Here is a 17,290-nt window from a genome sequence, read left to right as displayed (position 1 = left end):
TATTTAATTTTTCTTTCCACTTTAAATATTTGATATTTGTTAAGAATTAATGCAGATAACATGCGGACCTCTTTTTCCGGCCCAGCGGTTTCTTTCGAAACTCCCGAGAGCAGGTTCGGTCAATAGTGCATGGTCAGATGGATGACACATCGCAGGTCAAAACCATATCTGTCCCTGCACAAGTTATTGCTGTGCATTTATCTATGCAAATCCAGGATAAGATCCTATCTGCCTGCAGCGACATATCCCCCTGGATTTCGTCTATGTGAGCTAGGCAGGTTATGGTTGACAGTTAAAAAGGAATTGCAGGAACATATATGCGGAGATTATTGCTGTAGTCATTAATTGTTGCTTGAAAGGGGATTAGGATTACCAGTCCTATAGAACACTCTAACACCTGTCCTTCCTCACATCTAACAATGTTACTTCAGTTTTCCTTATTTCACTATCAGTTCAAGTTGGCAAAATAAAAAAGGCTGATTTATTCAAATGAATCATCAACGCTGGAAATGATTCAATATGTGCCACATTCAGATGGGTGATATATTATTCCCTTGGGGAGAGGCAAAGATGGAGCTGTGGAGCTGTTTTATTTGTGCTGTCTTTATCAGTGTGTCAGGCAGAGAGGCTGAGCTTGTTCTCTATGAATGGACGAGCCCTTGAACCATAAACCTGTACCTCCTCTGATAACAGTTTTTGCATTGTGATGTAAGTGCCATTCTCTGTGATGTCCTCTCTGACAGCACTAAATATATCAGCACGCACAAAATGATCTGTCAGACGAATTATTTTATTTCAACCAGTTCTCCAAAACTAAGGATTTTCTGTGCTGGGTACGGATGATGTATGTATGTGTGTGTGTGTGTGTGTTTGAAGACTACATTGTGCATTTTCTTAAGGATTCAAAGCAAAGCACAGCATTGTGGTTGCATTTCACCAAGCTTTTGCTGTTCTGTGGTTTTAACGCTTTTGCCTGTAGGTGAACATTTTTACTGTACTTTACTGTCTTCCATACTTCGTGCTGAATACCATTCGGTGCTATTTCTGCCGCTGACTGCTCTGACGTCTGAAATCACCATATCTTCTAAGGTGATATGAGTGCTCCCTGAATTACTCAGAGCCCATGATGACATGGACCTGATTGTCAGACGGGTGGGCTGGTGACACTGGAACACAGACGGTGCTTGTCTGTTTGAAATATTCAGTTTCAAGCTTCCAAGCCCTGGGCAGTCCTCTCTCCCAGTCTCCCAACACCCAGCTTCGCCCACTGAAACAAGACTCTTCCATACTGGAAAATCCAGCCCTGTCAACTGGCAGTCTGGACTAGGTTCAGCCCACACGCCAAGCACCCCACCACCACCACCACCACCACTTCCACCCCTTAATAGGCACAAGAGTTTGCCACCCCATGTAGATGCCTTTTGGTCGCCATCCATGAATGGCGTCAATAGCATCTTCCTACACAACAGTGACTGAACGGAGGGCACAAGAAAATGTGGGAATAATTTACACTTTCTCACTGTACTACCATCAGAAACCATAATTAATCATGATAGAAAAAATGTGGAAGCCATCTTGGCTGGTGAAACATGCAGTGCCTGTGAACAGCCCTGACACCTTTAACAGCTCCGATGGCCAAATAGGAATGGGGTGTCAGAGTGCTTACAACTAGTCTCCCTTCAAGGCAGCATGTTTCCCAACATCTTCAGACTCTTGTCTGCTGCATGATGGTTCATCATGAAGTGTAACCGTTGTAACCCTTACAATTTATTTTACCACCACGATGCGCAATTAATAGCCTGTCTTGAGAACTTGAACATGTGGCGTTAGATGACGGGAGACCAAAACAATTGTTCTGTTAAAACAAAAACAGTAATGTTAATTATTTTTCCCCCCCCATCTCCTCCCAAACATTAAAATAAATAAAATGTGCCTACCAGGATAAACTTGATTGTTAAAATAAAGATTAAATAAGAGCTTTAATTATTTATAGAATTGAAATCTCACATCATGTGTGCAAACCTGCTGTTTTTGGGTTGCGTTTACACTATTAGCAAATCCAAAATAGATCTGCATTGTTTTACTTTTCATCCACCAATTACCTTAAAGTGCTTGATTTAGATTTCCAAATCCAGGAGAAATAATTACAGTGTGCTCACCTTTAACTTTCTCAGGCAGCACTTGCTGGTAAAATAGATCTGACTCTCAGCGTGCGACATGCTTGACAGATTAATTACGGATATGAGTCCAGTGAGGTAATTCGCCCCGTTTGACTGCGCTGTGTTCTTGGCAGCCAAACTACATGACAGAAATATTTCCCTCTTGCCTCATTTAGCACTAGTTGGATCTCATGCTCGAATCCAAGCACCTGGCCCCATGTTTCTTCAGAATACCTGTTAGTGGTTGTTGCTGTGTCTGAGCATGTGCATTTGCAGAAATGCTTTCATGACAGTGAGTAGGTGTATGTGTGTAAAACCACCAGTAGAAAGTGTTGAAAGCCTCAGCTAGCAAGATCGCATCCAGGGTGACTAATAAGCTTAACATGAGCACGGCTGTGTTCGCAAGCATGGTGCGGTGAAAGAAGTCTTCAGTGTTGAGAGAAATGCAGAAATGGTTCCCTAGGCTGCTACTAATTCCTTCACCCCCTCAAGCTTCAATCAGACTGTGAACTATCTTACTGTTAGCTATGGCTTCATAGTAGTTACAAAGTTCACACCAGAAGTGCAAGGCTTTATAAACAAAGTTCAGGCTAGGCTGAATTTAAAAATTTCCAGAGTTTATCCAAGAGCTGCTCATTTGTGGTTTTGGAGGCTGAAATAATGCACATTGTTCAGGACTCTTGAACAACACACACTGTAGTAACATTTATTAGGTGGACTATGGGCTATGACTGTAATTGCATTGTCTCGTATTGCCTTGCGCCGTGTGCTAATTAGATTCAAATATACCATATTAGCATATTTGTATGTTCAAACAGAAAACGTGATTATGCAATTATGTAAACTTGTGTTTCATATTCCGCTCAGTCTCCTTGAACTGCAACCTCCTCATAGCTCGCTCACTCATCTGTTTAGCTACTTAGCGGGCATCTAGTAGCTATGTTGTCTTTAGGCCTAGAATCTGCGTTTGTAGCCACATGTGACTTTGCTTTGACCATGTGGCTCCTCGAAGTGTGGATTTATAAGCCACTTCACACTCCATTCCTGTGTGGGAGGAGGCTGAGTTAAAAATAGGAAGGTTTGGAGGTAGTGAGCAGCCCGCACTGTGTGAGGCGTTTAAGAACACACAGAGAACTATTGGTGTTCTCTTTGCATTCTTTATTTGTGCCAATAAACCATGTGAGTGGTAAACTATTACCAGTATCAGAGTTTATAATAGTGTTAGGACTCAGGTTACTTCTAAATGGCAAAGCATTGACTTTATGTGTTGCTGACTTTGTGTACCTAAGATATCTGGTAGTTAAAGTTACTAACTTAAGACTTATTTAAACCCCACGTTCATGTGTGGGTTCATAATGTGAGCATTTACAGTGAGGCAAAAAAGAAACATTAAATTAAAATGCAGCATGCTGAGACAATATTTTAGTTCTGTTCATACCCCTGTAAGGTATTTAGTCACAACCTTAAAATTTCCCTAACCTTAAACCAAGAACTTTCTGTGTCTAAACATGCAAAGGTCTTGTTTTTTTTAGGTTATGTTTAGATGTAATCTAAAAAGAACCTTGTGGGTTTTATGACCTCATGTAGAGATATAAAGCTGTATTTTAGGAAGTGGTTTTCTGTCTTAGTCTAGTTTCATCATGCTCTGGATTCTACGATCGAGACACTAGTGGAGGAGCCAAGGATGTAAATGGAGCATAAATATCTTAAAGTGTAAATAATATCTTATAGTGCAAATGTTTTATTAAAAAAACATGACCTGCGTGCATATAGTAAATATGTACTAAAGGTTATTAGAGCAAAATGACCAAATGTTTTTTAAGTAGAAACTCTGACTTTAAAGGTCAGTTTCAAGTGTGAGTCAGAGAATTTATACTATTTATAACTGTTTGTAATAGTTTAAGGAGAATATTCAAAGCACATGCAAAAAGCTAAGTGATGAACTTTGTTTGTGTTATAGTTATGTTTTGTTTTTTTTAACAACACTGTTTCTGTTATAATGTCAACACGTCTGATGTTGGTCCCCTTAAAACCAGACCCAGTTCTGATTCTGAAAGTGGCATTTCACAACTTCTTCTCTGCTTTAATAAATCAGAAAAAGAGGTGATTTGACATGCTCATTATAGATAGGGCTGGATCAAGTGACCCTAAACCTTCCCTTAGTTACGCTGCAGACTTGCAATAGGGCCTATGCACTGAGTATTTCTTCTTCACTCACCGTGTGTTTACACAACACTATGTATTTAATCAATAGTTCTTATTAAGCTCTGGCTCTCTTCTAAAGTGTGTCTTTTGTCCTGTCTTCCTCCCTCGGCCACCACCAGTCTGGGCAGATGGCTTCCCCTCATTGAGCCTATTTCTGGTGAAGGTTTCTTCCTGGTAAAAAGGAGTTTGTCTTTCCCGCTGTCGCCAAGTGCTTGCTCATAGGGGGTCATCTGATTGTTGGGGTTTTTATTGGAGGTTTGTTCCTTTATAATATAAAGTACCTTAAGGGGACTGTTGTGATTTGGATTTAATTGGATGGATGAATGAAGAATCTTTTAAAGACTACAAACAGTTGCTGCAGTGGACACTTTTCATTTTTCTAACTTCGCTCCTCTCCATGTCTGGCTGAAGTACCAAACCACGTATCACACACTTTGGACACTGCCTGGCAACAGGTACTCTTTGCAGGTAGACGGGCAGTCATTAGCTTCCTATGGTCTGGTACGGAGCTGCCATTGGAGAACCATGTTCAGCCCAGAGCTGGCAGACAGATATTTTAGGCCGCATAAGGAAATATATTGTCTGTATTTTAAAAAACAAACAAACAAAAAAAACATTGGGATACTACATTACCCATAATTCAGCTCAACAACCTCATTCCCTTAAGTGAACTATAAAAGTGGTCCTAGAGTCTCTGTAGACATGACAAGACCGTTTAATCGCTGCAAAAAAAAGATATCGTTTGATGTTCTTTGTCTCTCACCCAATTCCTGTGGTGCAGATTACCAGCGTGCTCTCTATGGCTGACTATGAAGAGGGTTTTAAAACGCTGCTAGCAGTGAGGAAAATGAGGTTCCCAAGCTTCTGCCGATGAGCATTGGGGGATGGGCTGCTGTTAATGACGATGAGGGGCCTCCTTACCTGTAAGGTCAGTGACCTCTAGGTGAATGCTGCAGCGCTCCTTTTCCATCTAATCTTTGGCTGTATGTCCCACATATTTCTGGTAAGGATCCAATTACTTCTGCCTGGCTGACCTCTGACCTCTTCGTCACCAGTATGAACCTCATCTTCTGACCCCAACAGTCTTACCACTGTTAACCTTCCCCATCATTCACCCGTCTGTCCCTCTCCCTGCTATCATGATTCTATAAGGAGACCTTATCTCAGTGTCCCTAATGTAAAAGTCCACTCAACTTTTCTCTGTGACTTCACTTGATATGGTTTTATACACATTGTTAGTAAGTAAAATGCCATTAATCTTGTTTGGTTGTACAAAGAACAGAACAGCTGATTAGGTGGAGACTCATTTTCTCTGCCCTCTGATAAATTTACTTCTGCAGTCGTGTTCTACAGTTCCTGTTTTTCTGTATTTACAGAATGATCTTTGAACCTCGTTATAAGCTGCAGTCGATGGTTGTTAAGCCATCACCGTCTCTTAATCACAACACAGATACCTGTTAATTACCAAATGAGTTCAAGTGTTTTTGCTGCTTAAACAAGGATTTGGGATCGATGCATTGCTTTGCTCGGGGTCGAGCAGTGAGCACTGTTGACCATTTAATGAAACGTTACAGGTTCTGTGCGCAGAGGCTGAAGGAAACGAAGAGCTGGGAGGATAAAGCGAAGGATGTATTAATAGGCAGCTGCACGGACGACACAGTTTGGGATTGGGTCAGGGATAAAGCATGAACTTGTAAACTCACAGAGGGGCCTCTCCTTCCTCCCTCCCTCTCGCTAACTTACTCTCGCCCTCCGTGGTGTCATCAGTTAGCAGAACTGGGCTCGATAGCCCAGGCAGGCTCTACGAGAGCAGCGATTACCCATCCTTTCTGATTCTCATCCCCAGCAGAGTTCACTCAAAGGTAATACAGTATGCATCCAGAGAGACACCAGATTTCCTCTGCCTTTGTTCTTTGACGTCTCCTGCTTTGCAAATACTATATCCATTCGATGCTATTGGCATACATGTAATTTAACAAATATCACCTGTACACTCCTATTACATAAAATCACAAAGAGGCATAGAATTTGTATATTATTCAGCACCCCTCCCTTTCCTTTCTGCAACTGACCAGTAGCCATTAACGAGGTGCCCAGTTGACTTCAGGGTCCATTGCACCCCCCTGGCATCCAAGGTGTGGTCTCAATGGGCCGTTTTGCTGCGATCACAGCAGGCAGTGGGAGGTTAATCCCAAGAGAATGCAAGCTCAATCTTTTCCCGCCTCCAGCTTGCACCCGGGGCCCTCACATCTCCACTTGTATAATGGCCTGACGGAGCTCTGTGGTCTGTGGCCAACACCTCTTCAGATTTCACTTCTGCTTTCTTTAGCTCTGAGAATATTGTGACATTTTTCAAGGCCTGTACCCATTACAAAGAATAACCGAGTGGGTTGCTGACCTCTCACCTTTGTGCAAAGTCTAATTATAAGTATAAGCTAAGTATATGGAAGAAACTGAATACTTAAACACTATGCAAATTTTTGTGTTGTCCAAAATATAGAAAATGAACCGTCACCAGTCATAGATATCATAAGCAGCAGAAGTGAATTTTAAATTATCAGCGTGGCTCAGATATTACTAATAATTAATACTAATGAGAAACTCTAGCATGTTTTTAAAAATGTGTGCCTCCCAGTGTACAGCTATGACAATTAGCCCCCCCGTTAAAACATGTTTTGATATACGTTTAGTTTGTTCGAGCGCCGCTAAATAATTTCAGATGGCAGAATATGCATCTGTTTTTCCCCGGAGTCTTTCGCACATATCTGCGCGTAATTAATGTGGATTTTGACAGATGGAGAAAAAAAAATGTCCTCGTAATAGAGAAGGGTACATGCCACAATGTGTGAAGTGCAAGCATGGAGGGAGCTTCTTGTATTATTTGCTGCCCATGCCAGCTGGACCCGACAGATTCTTACAGGTAGAAATTCGAGCAAGAAATATATGCAGGAATCATTTAAATTCAGTGCCCACCATAAATAGGCGGTGTTTTTGTTGTTACGGTTGGAAATTAATGTGAAATGTTCTCAGTGTTGTTCTAAATTTGCCATTCAGAAGACTAAACCTGTCCCGTTCGGTGTCTTTCCATCCATGGTAACCTTCGTGAAATATCCAATGAAGTGCAATTTCTTTCAATGGTAATTGTGACTGGAGGTCATTTTTAATTTAAATGCTTAAAATTCCCCCCCTTTTAGTCATTGTGTGCACGCGTGTGTGTCTACGTGCACGCGTGTGTGTGGTGTGTGCATCTGTTGTTAGAAACCATGTTATTTCTGAATGCATCAGGGTCTGACTTAAATATTAGTGTAACTACATTATCACAGTTTCTTTGCCTGGTAGCAAATATGTACAAATGAGGATTACAACTCTTGAGAAGGCAACAGGTCATGGTTGGTAAGCTGCCCGGGGGGGTCACTGATATAGAGTCACTTTTGACAGGCTGTGGAGGAGGCTCTATTGTTGCTGGTGTGTCTGGATGTTACCTGCAGGCACTATCACTGAGACTACAGTATTATCCTATTATTAGGCTTAGTTGTTTACGCTTATTACTGCTTGTCAGGTAGGCAGAGAATCCTTCTGAAAATGAGCATCTGCAGAAAAAATACATGACTACTTCTTTATCTCATTCAAGTACATCGGCTTAGGATAATTTTCACAGGCCTGCACGAATGTATTGATAGGACACAACAAACAGAAATGTAAGATTTATGTTTACATGGAAAATGTTTTCCTGCACCGACTTTCCCAACAGTGTTATTTGGCAGCCAACGTGAGAATGTAAGAAACGATGCATCTGTTCTCTGTGTATTAAAGCTGATAGCATTATGGTATTGCCTCTGTAGGAAGCACAATATACAGTAAGGGGGACAGCGAGGATTGAAACAGCCTTGATTAATGTCTCTGTTTGTAGAGGAAGTGAACAAAATAAAAAAAGCCCATCATATGGTCTGGCAGATTTTGGGCACTGGACCAGGGATGACAAATGTGCTCTCGCAATAATTCAATCTGCTCTCATAATTCTCTAACTTTTAGGGACAGACAGAATGAAGATTTTCCGGCAATTAAGCCGCCAAGTCAACGTCCAATAACTGTGATCAAGTGTTAGTTAAGATGCTTTTTCTCTCACTTTATCCATTGACAGATTGAGGGGTATAAAGATACTTGGTAAGTGGCAGAAAGTTACTGTGAATATGTTAACGAGAGGATTTGGTATCGGATCCAAAACGTTGTCATTTTGTTGATGTCACAGTAATGATATGAAGTTTTAAGAATAACTGTGAAGGAACAGCGCTCACTTGTTGGAAGAATAAGTTTGTGATTAGCACAGCTACTGTATTCCAATGTGTATCATTGCCTTTTTAGGACAGCTTTCTTCATACTTTGAGCACTTTAACCTTGGCAGCTGAATTAAGACTGTTAACACAGAAGAAAACCCACCCTTCTGGCTTTGTTTGCTGTCTGCATACATTTTATAAATAGAATAAGAATTCATACAGCATTAAATAGGGTAACGTAAAGCTTAGAAAGTAAAGTGTGTGTTTTTGAGTATCTAAACCAACTCCAGTTGTCAAGCCTTGGGCGACGTAATGTGCAAACGGCACATGGCTGTTTACAAAGCAGAAGGGATCAGGTACTGCTGTTGCTCAAAGTGCGTCTGGGCCAATCACAGTGTGCGTGGCACTGCGGTAAACACTTTGTCTGTGTTAAATAAATCAATAATATATGAATCTCCTTTTGTTTGCAGAAAAAGACGTACGTCTTGGTGATGGTCGATCCTGATGCTCCAAACCGCAGCGAGCCAACATCTGCTTACTGGAGGCACTGGTTGGTCGTGGACATACAGGTACGCTAAGACTGAAAAACTGCGCTGCTTTAAGGAAAAACAAGACTTGTGTTTTGGTGATGGTGACACAGGCCGTGTTTGTTATTGGATTAGAAACTCATGGGGTACAAATTTATGATGTAGCGCGTGGCTGTTTAAAAAAAAAATTTCTTGAAAATTGTGCATTTTCATAATCTCGGGGTCTCACTTGGCATGTGTAGTGTTTACATCTGCACTGGGGCCGATCGTAAGGCTGAAAAATTATGAATGGTTTTTAAGCCTAACTTGGTTCAAAAAAAGGATGCCAAGTTTGAAAAATGTTAATTTTTCATATCATGTATCTTGTGCAATAAATGCCTGTGACAAAAGTGTGGGAGTAAGTCTTTCTAAATGGCTGTGAAAGTTTGCAAGGCCCTGTCAGCAGCAATTTCCCTCTGCTGCAGAGAGCCTGGGATGTGTCAATGCAGGCGTGTGAGACCGAGATTGAGGAGAGCAGCATGCGAGGCGCACACTCTTTTCTCCCATAGAGCTCCAGTCCCTCAGCTCCCCCTTCAGTGGAGAGATCTTGGCAGAATGTCCTCCCTTCATCTGTTCCCCCAGGCAGAGCAGCTCCCCCAATGATCCACACTTCTCCATATTTTACACCCCCGAAATGGGCACAGCTCCGATCCCCTTATTTCTCTTCATATTTCACTCCTTTTTATCCGTTCGTTTGTGTGTTTTCACATTCTTGCATTCTAACGCCAAATGCATGTTGAGTTGTTGATTGCCTCAAATATTTAGAGGTTTGCCGACATTTTATAATCCCCCGGTAACCGGGAGATCAACTCGGTAGATTAAGACTAGTGGTCTAAGAAACAAGCACACAAAGACGCTTCAGCGATGTATCACTGCTGCCATTTCGTTTTTATAAGGCGTGGTCATACACGAAGTAAACGGCACATTGATTTAAAGATCCAAATGTGATGTATTTGGGATGTATATTCTGGAAAACCTGCAGTAGACGTAGACTGTGCGTTCTGTGATTGAGCTCATTGGTGAGAGTTGGTTTATTTAACCACACTTTTGCTTACTGTAAGGAATCTATGAATATTACCTCACATTTCTCACATACATCAATGATATAAAAAAAGGGAGTGATTTGCACTTTGTAAAATTGTATTAGGCATCACCTTTGCTTCTTATTTTTAAGCCAATAAAGTCTGCCTGGCTGCACGACTAGCTGTGAATAAACAAATGTCTTTCAAGTGCTCAGACAGAGCACATTTTCTCTAGCAATTCAATTTCCTGTCACTTGTGTGGGTGTTGACCTGCGTTGCCCATGTAGGGATTGGCCAATGTGATGGGATGTTTTTCTGATTGTGACTGGTGGTTGGTCAGAAGGGTTAATGAGCCTTTTGAGTGATGCCAACTGTAGTGGGAGGTGTTTAATTGACCAGGGTGCCTAGGTGACATCATAAAATCTCAGTTTTGTTTGAAGTGCCAATGTGAATGTATTGGATTTTGATTTGGTTCAGCGGTTTTGACAGCAATGTCGGTCAATTTTTGAATGAATGCATAAGTATATGTAATTCAGAAAGAAAAGACTAGAGTCACAGTCAAGTATGATTGAGGATTTTTTTTAAATTTATTCTCTGCATTATTGTTTCATGTGAATTTAAAATAAAAAGTTCTGTGTGCTAATATTTGACATTCACTAGTTATTTGTAACAATGTGTTTGATGGTAGATTACTCTGAAAGGAAAGTTTCTTTAGCTGAAGTCAGGGGTCATGCTTTCAAATGTCAAAGGGATCAGTGTTTTGATCCTCACTCGTCAGATGGTGTGAGCTGCAGCAGCCATAGTCTTTTCATATATATTCATTAGCACAAGGTCATGCAATCTTGCCCTAGATGAGGATGTTTCCATAATTAGTGTGGAGTTTTTTTGTTTTGTTTTTGTTTTTTATCCATATCCGGAGTTATGAAGAAAAACATTTCTTTAATTTAACTGAGAATGAAGTGAGGTCAGGCTGGACTGAGCAGCAAGGCGCTACAGATTTACACCGATATCTCCACCAAAGTCTCATTAGAGAAACAATGATAGCACAGCAAAGACCTGCTAGAGTACCTTGTGTTTAGATAGGTTCCTCACCTTACCTTGCTCTGCATGTTCAGCTGTTCACCTATCAAAACATGCTGCTGAGGGTTTTTTTTAATTACGTGACTGCTGTGTAAGACGCACTTGAGAAGGATACTTGTGAATCAGAGTGTGAACATCATCAGGCCGACCGGACCAACCAAGTAGCAGATGTCTTTCTTTTGGAATGATTATCAATAGAAATCTTAAGATAATGACAATGTGTTGTTGCGATTAACATATTTGCCTTCTGCATAAAAGGTCTCTGGTTTCAGACACAAAACCAGCTTCAGGGGTCACAAGCTGGTGTCGGTCCAAAGCCCTGCTGTAAAATCTGTGGCACGTCCAAGTGTGGTTTACTCAAACCAGAAAATACAGCTCAGTCCTGATGTTGCTAAAGCTCAGTTCAATTCAAATTTATTTATATAGCACCAAATCACAACATCAGTTGCTTCAACAATCAGACAACTTCCTGTGAGCAAGCACTTGGAGACAGTGGGAAGGAAAAACTTCCTTTTAACAGGAAGAAACCTCCAGCAGACCAGACTCAGGGAGGGGCGGCTATCTGCTGCGACCAGTTGGGGGTGAGGGGGAGGGACAAAAGACACACTGTGGAAGAGAGCCAGAGATTAATAACAACTGTGGGCCAAGCTAGTTAAGTTAAATGGGGGGGAAAAATCCTGACAGCAGTTTTGATACGTTGATAAATGAGAAAACACATCCATATAATTAGGAGTCTGCCTGCTATCAAAGAACCAAGTGTGGGATAATAAACCAAATTACTAAAGTGTGGGTTTAGCTAAACTGAGATTTAGGAAACGACTTGCTTCAACTATTTGGCTTGGATTGTAGCTGTGCTTTAAAGTCTGTGTTAAACAAACAGCATTAAGTCAGATTCTGGTTTTAACTACGCGTTAAGTAGTCCCTCCGTTTTAGCTCCTTTGTCATTTTTCAAAATAAACCCAACTGGGTCGAGCTGTTATTTGTGCCTGACACAGTAGGAAAAAAACCCAAAAATAAATGTAACTATATCCAACAGCACCAGCAAACATTTATAAACATGCCAAACAACTGTACAAATACAATTTGAAGACAATCATATTTTAATGTTTGTCAGGTGTTAAATCTTTTATTTAACTGTGTATCACATATCACATCTTTACTTTTGGCTGCCAAGAACAATTCACTCCAGCAATTAAGTGTAAACTGTGTGGCTGGGTGTCTTGTCTTCTCTCACCAGCTGTCCACTTTTCTGTGAGAGCTCGCATTATTAGATGCTCTATATGCATTTTTCATTGCGACTGCCCATTTTCCCTGACCCCCTGAACAACAGTAACAATCATTTAGAATCTTCTGCAGCACACGCTGGTTTTTTTGTTGTTTTTTGGGTTTTTTTTCATCAATTGTGGACAATTACCAAAATAACCATCAACAGATTGTTGTCTCGCTCTCGAAGTCGAATTCCAGATTGTGAGCCTCTCCCTCCCTCTCTTTGCTCTCCCAGAGACTAAATCAATACAGATGTTCGGGTACGGACTCACAGCAATAATTACTATAACAAGCAAATCATTAGTACCTGAATAGAGTTAGCTTATATAAATACTGCACTGGGTGTTACTTTTACTTGCTAATACTCTCATTATTTTGGTGCATGTTGAGTCAACATGATGCAATATGAAGTTGCAAAGCAGTGCTACAGTTAATGCACTTTTGCACTCACTGTTTAGAAAGAGATAAAAAAAAAGCCTTAGGTTTTTATAGATAATTATAGCCAGACCAATATCATCAGCTGATATTCAGGCAGCAGATTGTCCGATATAGAATGATATTTAAAAAAATATTCTTATAAAACACGGCGCAGGAAAGATGATTTAAAATGTTCTCATCTAGTTCATTGTGCAGCAGAATGCCTGCAACTTTGTTTACAATGCTCCATACATGAAGACTGATGTCCAGGATGTCCCCTGCCCCCTGCACTGTGAGCTGGGATACACTCAGTATATTAAGTCAGTGTCAGTGACTTTGCAGTATTTTTAGCATGCGAAAGCAATACAGAGATGATTATTGGATTTTTCAGAGCTCCGACTTTTTTCTGCAGTTATTCTACAGTCTGTTTATACCCACCAGAAGCAGAAACATTAAAGCTACCATGCAGCAGCCATCATCCGAGCTCAGATACATTTCTTTAAACAAGACATGAGATTTACGACCCCTCGTAGCCTGTTTGGACTCCGATCACTCTGTCCTGTTTTGAGGATTGGAAGTCATCATATATCAGCTTCCTCTTCGTGACTAATCGAAGGCCAGTTGCATGCACATCCTTCGTGCATTCGCGATTATGGTGCATGAGGGACTTGCATGCTTTAACATCCATCTCTGTTGTAGCGGCTCCCAAAGCAGGACACTGCCTGCGTTCTGCTGCTGCTCAGGCAAATACAAACAGTGAAGTATTGTGACTGTGTCAGACCAGCTGGCTTTGTGTTTGTGAGTTCTGAGGCCTGCAGAGATCATCTGCTCCACACCTCAAGATGTCCTTTATCTGCAAACTATTAGACGTGCAATGCCTCGCAGCATTTCATTCACCATTTAGCTCTTGAAAGGATTAAAATTTTAGCATTTTATTTCTTTCTTTTCTTTTCTTTTTTTTTTTTTAACTCTAAACACCTCATCTTAAATGACCACAAAAACACAGAAAAGAGGACAAGAGTTGCATGTTGGCACAGACTGTTTTGAAACAACAACAACAGATTCTCGTTGTACTTATTTACCATTATTGTGAATATGTTTAGTGTGTGTCTTTTCAGGAGATATTGTGTGTTGTACATGCACTGAGACATTTCTGCCTGTGCACTCAGTAATGAGTCTTTATCCAAAGTTTATAGTTGATGTGAAGTTGTGCAAAAACTGTCAGTTTTGCAGATCATTACTCTCTAAGAAGCATTCAACAATAGTGTTGCAATTTTAACCTCTGCAATAGCCTCAGAGTTTGTTTTAGCAAAATACCTGTCCAATATTGCAAATAAACATACATAATTGCATTGTTCTTTATCCCGTAATTATCCCTACTGTGGCATGTTATGATTTAAGCGTTTATTTTTGACAGACAGCTGCCCCCATATGGAAGCCAAAAACAGTTTCCCAAAGGCCAGGCGAACCATAGCTAGCTTCATTGTGAGAACAAAGAACCATTGGTATTATTCATAATTAAACTCTTATTGTGTACTCTGCTGAATATTTCCATTCTTCTGCCTCTCTCCTGCTCACTCTCATTTCCCCTCTCGATACTTTGCACCTCGTGCTGGGAACATCTGTCTGGCGTCAGAGCGGAGCCTGGCTGTGCAGATTGGAGCAGGTAGAGGAGCACATTGTAGCCCAGCTAATGATGAGAGTGTCTGCCCTCTCTCTTGGAGGAGACGCAAGCTGCTGCTTCACGCTCGCTCACTCCACTCATACGCCCAGGGAAACAGATTTCCAAACATATGCAGTATGTTTTTAATCCAGTTGAGCACTTCATTTCCCAGCAAACACAAATAACCTTACGGGACATCCATATCTTATGACAAGGGGGTGGGCGCAAAGGAAGTGAACAATTTTCCTTTTTAATGTGATTTTTTTTCTCCCTCCAAAGTTGCTAAACATGCTCATAACCCAGGTTAACAGTTTGCTTGTTTGTGGTTTCGCAAACTTTTACGCAGAAGTGCCTACTGACTCCGAGTCCTGTGAAGCAACTTTATCCAGTCTAAACTCCACTCGGTGCACCTGTTGTCATCCTTTGTTTAAACTTAAACTGACAGGATAAACACATGTTCTTTGTGGTAAGTGTCTTAAAGAATACGAACAGATTGTTGTCAGCAACATAAATATGTGAAGTAAAGCGGAGCACCTGTTTAAGTGATTGATGATGAGAGTTGTGCCAGAATTTAAAGAATATTTTCAAAAGTTTCAAGATATCGACATAAAATTGTGTATTAGATATCATATTTTGTATTTTACCTCGAATTAGTTTAACCCTGATAAAGTTTTGCACGCAGGTCATTCATCCCCCTTTTTTTTCCCGTAACAAGCCAAAAGCCTCCCTTGGTTCAAGTCAACAATAGTCCTTAACAGTGAAGCACAGCTGGAGGTGCTTAAGCATTTAGAGCATGTGCTCATCCTGTCAACTAGAGCCAGGCTGAATGTCAGAGGTGGTATTACATGGAGTTCATCTTTTGGACTCCCTCCCTGCAAAAAAATATCAACCCCAGCAGCCTTTCCTCTCCGTCTCTGCCGTTTTAGGACGCTAGTCTTTGTTAGTTCTTGCTTTATTTTTCTTGCATTACTTTTTTCTTTCGCGCAGCCGTCATGTATCTCTCTGATGTCTGCGTCCAGGGACGCGTGTGTATGTTTGATAGAAGTTGGAGGAGTGCTAGCAGGACAAAAATCAATGCTTTGTGAAGCGACATGCCAACTTGCCTGGCGCTTTTTTGCATCTCGACAGCCCTTGTCTTGAGTACAAACACCATGTAATAATACATCAATGTTATCTTACTTGCAGTTTATTAACAAACAGGTTCTTCTTCAGTGTGGGCTGCTGCTCTCACTGTTCTCCGCCACCTAAAGGGAGAATTACATAAGAATCCTCCGCTCAGTTGTCAGCTCCATCCCCCGTCCACATACAATAAACACACACTCAAGTGCACGCACGCTTATACGCACACACAATACTGTAGCTGATAACGGACCAAGCCTCTTGCCATCTCTATAACAACTGACCTCCCCGCCACGGTTGCTGTGGTGAGATGATTGAGGAGGTTTCACTGCATGAAGAACATGAGCTGCGATGGTTTCCTGTGAGCAATTGGAAAGGTTGTTTGAGCGCCGAGGGAATAATCAGCATTTACGCGTGGCCTAATAACAACCCAAATTCCTGTTTGTATTGTCATGTGAATTAAATTTCTCGGGGGTGGGGGGGAGTTGAAGCATCCAAAATCGCATCTCTTGCACATTTATTTTTATTTAAGCAGATAGGTCTACTGTGTCAGCGTGCTGGATTAATTTCCAGCCTGAGCCCTGTCCTGGATATATCACGAATGCTCTCCAAGAAAACAAGGACAACCTGGAAAGCCCTCTTTGATCCACTCTGTCACACTAGAGCCTTGTAGGGGGGAAAAAAGAGCAGATTGGACCTTATCCATGAGAATGCAGTTTAAGAAACCAGTAGCTATGCACACATTAAGGCACTTCTTTTAATATGTGCCCCCTTTCTTCACACCCACGACCATTGTGTATAAAATCCTGTTTTTCCTGAAAAGATTTCTCGTCGCAGCCGCAGACAATGTTCCCCCACACAAGCTGTCGTCTTTGTCATCCCCCCCCCACCCTCCACACACCCCCCACCCTCCACTTCAGTCAGTAAAGCAGGATCTTTGGCAGTCGGCCCCGCGTGCGAATTTGTGCGTTTCAGGGTACAGGTGGGGGGGGGGATTGACGGAGTCTGCCTACCTGTTCCCCCTGTAAAGTGGTCAATTTTTGACAGACGTGGAGAGGGGAGGAAAAAGCGGGCACAGAAACCACAAAGAGAGGGGCGGGCAAATGAACAAATGTCAGGGTTAGCGGGGGGTTGCTCGGGCCGCAGCCGTGGAAAATGCTTCCTCTTAGGGGTGTCTCCTGGAGAAGGGGAGTGAGGCATGCTGATAAAAACAACTCACTAACAATTATGCTCACCTAAAATAGCCCTTACTTAAGTATATAGCATGCTTGCCAGTTAATTGTACACAAAAACAAAGACTTCACAAAGGACCTCCTGCAGCCAATGTATTTTCTTGTATTTTGGCATGATAATTAAGTGTGACAGCTATGAATGCAAAGTTGACAGATAATATATGGGGGCCTGTCTAACTGTACGTACTGATTGTTTGGATTCCAAAAGTTATCCTAACTGTAAAAGTCGGAAAGTGGAGCGTAGTGCAAAGATCTACAGTGTATTGTGTAATGGATAAATAATTACA

General features: G+C 41.4%; 1 protein-coding gene across 2 annotated transcripts in view; it reads left to right on the top strand.

The window, feature by feature from the left end:
* Positions 1–17,290, top strand: part of pebp4 (phosphatidylethanolamine binding protein 4) — a 52,685-nt gene that overhangs the window by 14,146 nt on the left and 21,249 nt on the right. For both annotated transcript variants that reach the window (XM_084947567.1, XM_084947566.1), the window contains one exon: positions 9,109–9,207. In XM_084947567.1, coding sequence (XP_084803693.1) covers positions 9,109–9,207 — 99 coding nt within the window. The remainder of the gene's footprint in view (positions 1–9,108; positions 9,208–17,290) is intronic.

Source organism: Perissodus microlepis, chromosome 12 (genome assembly GCF_051167445.1).
Source record: "Perissodus microlepis isolate ML-2025 ecotype Zambia chromosome 12, ASM5116744v1, whole genome shotgun sequence".
Lineage (NCBI taxonomy): Eukaryota > Metazoa > Chordata > Actinopteri > Cichliformes > Cichlidae > Perissodus > Perissodus microlepis.
The sequence above is the reverse complement of the archived record's forward strand: the minus strand, read 5'-3'. Positions and strand labels throughout refer to the sequence as shown.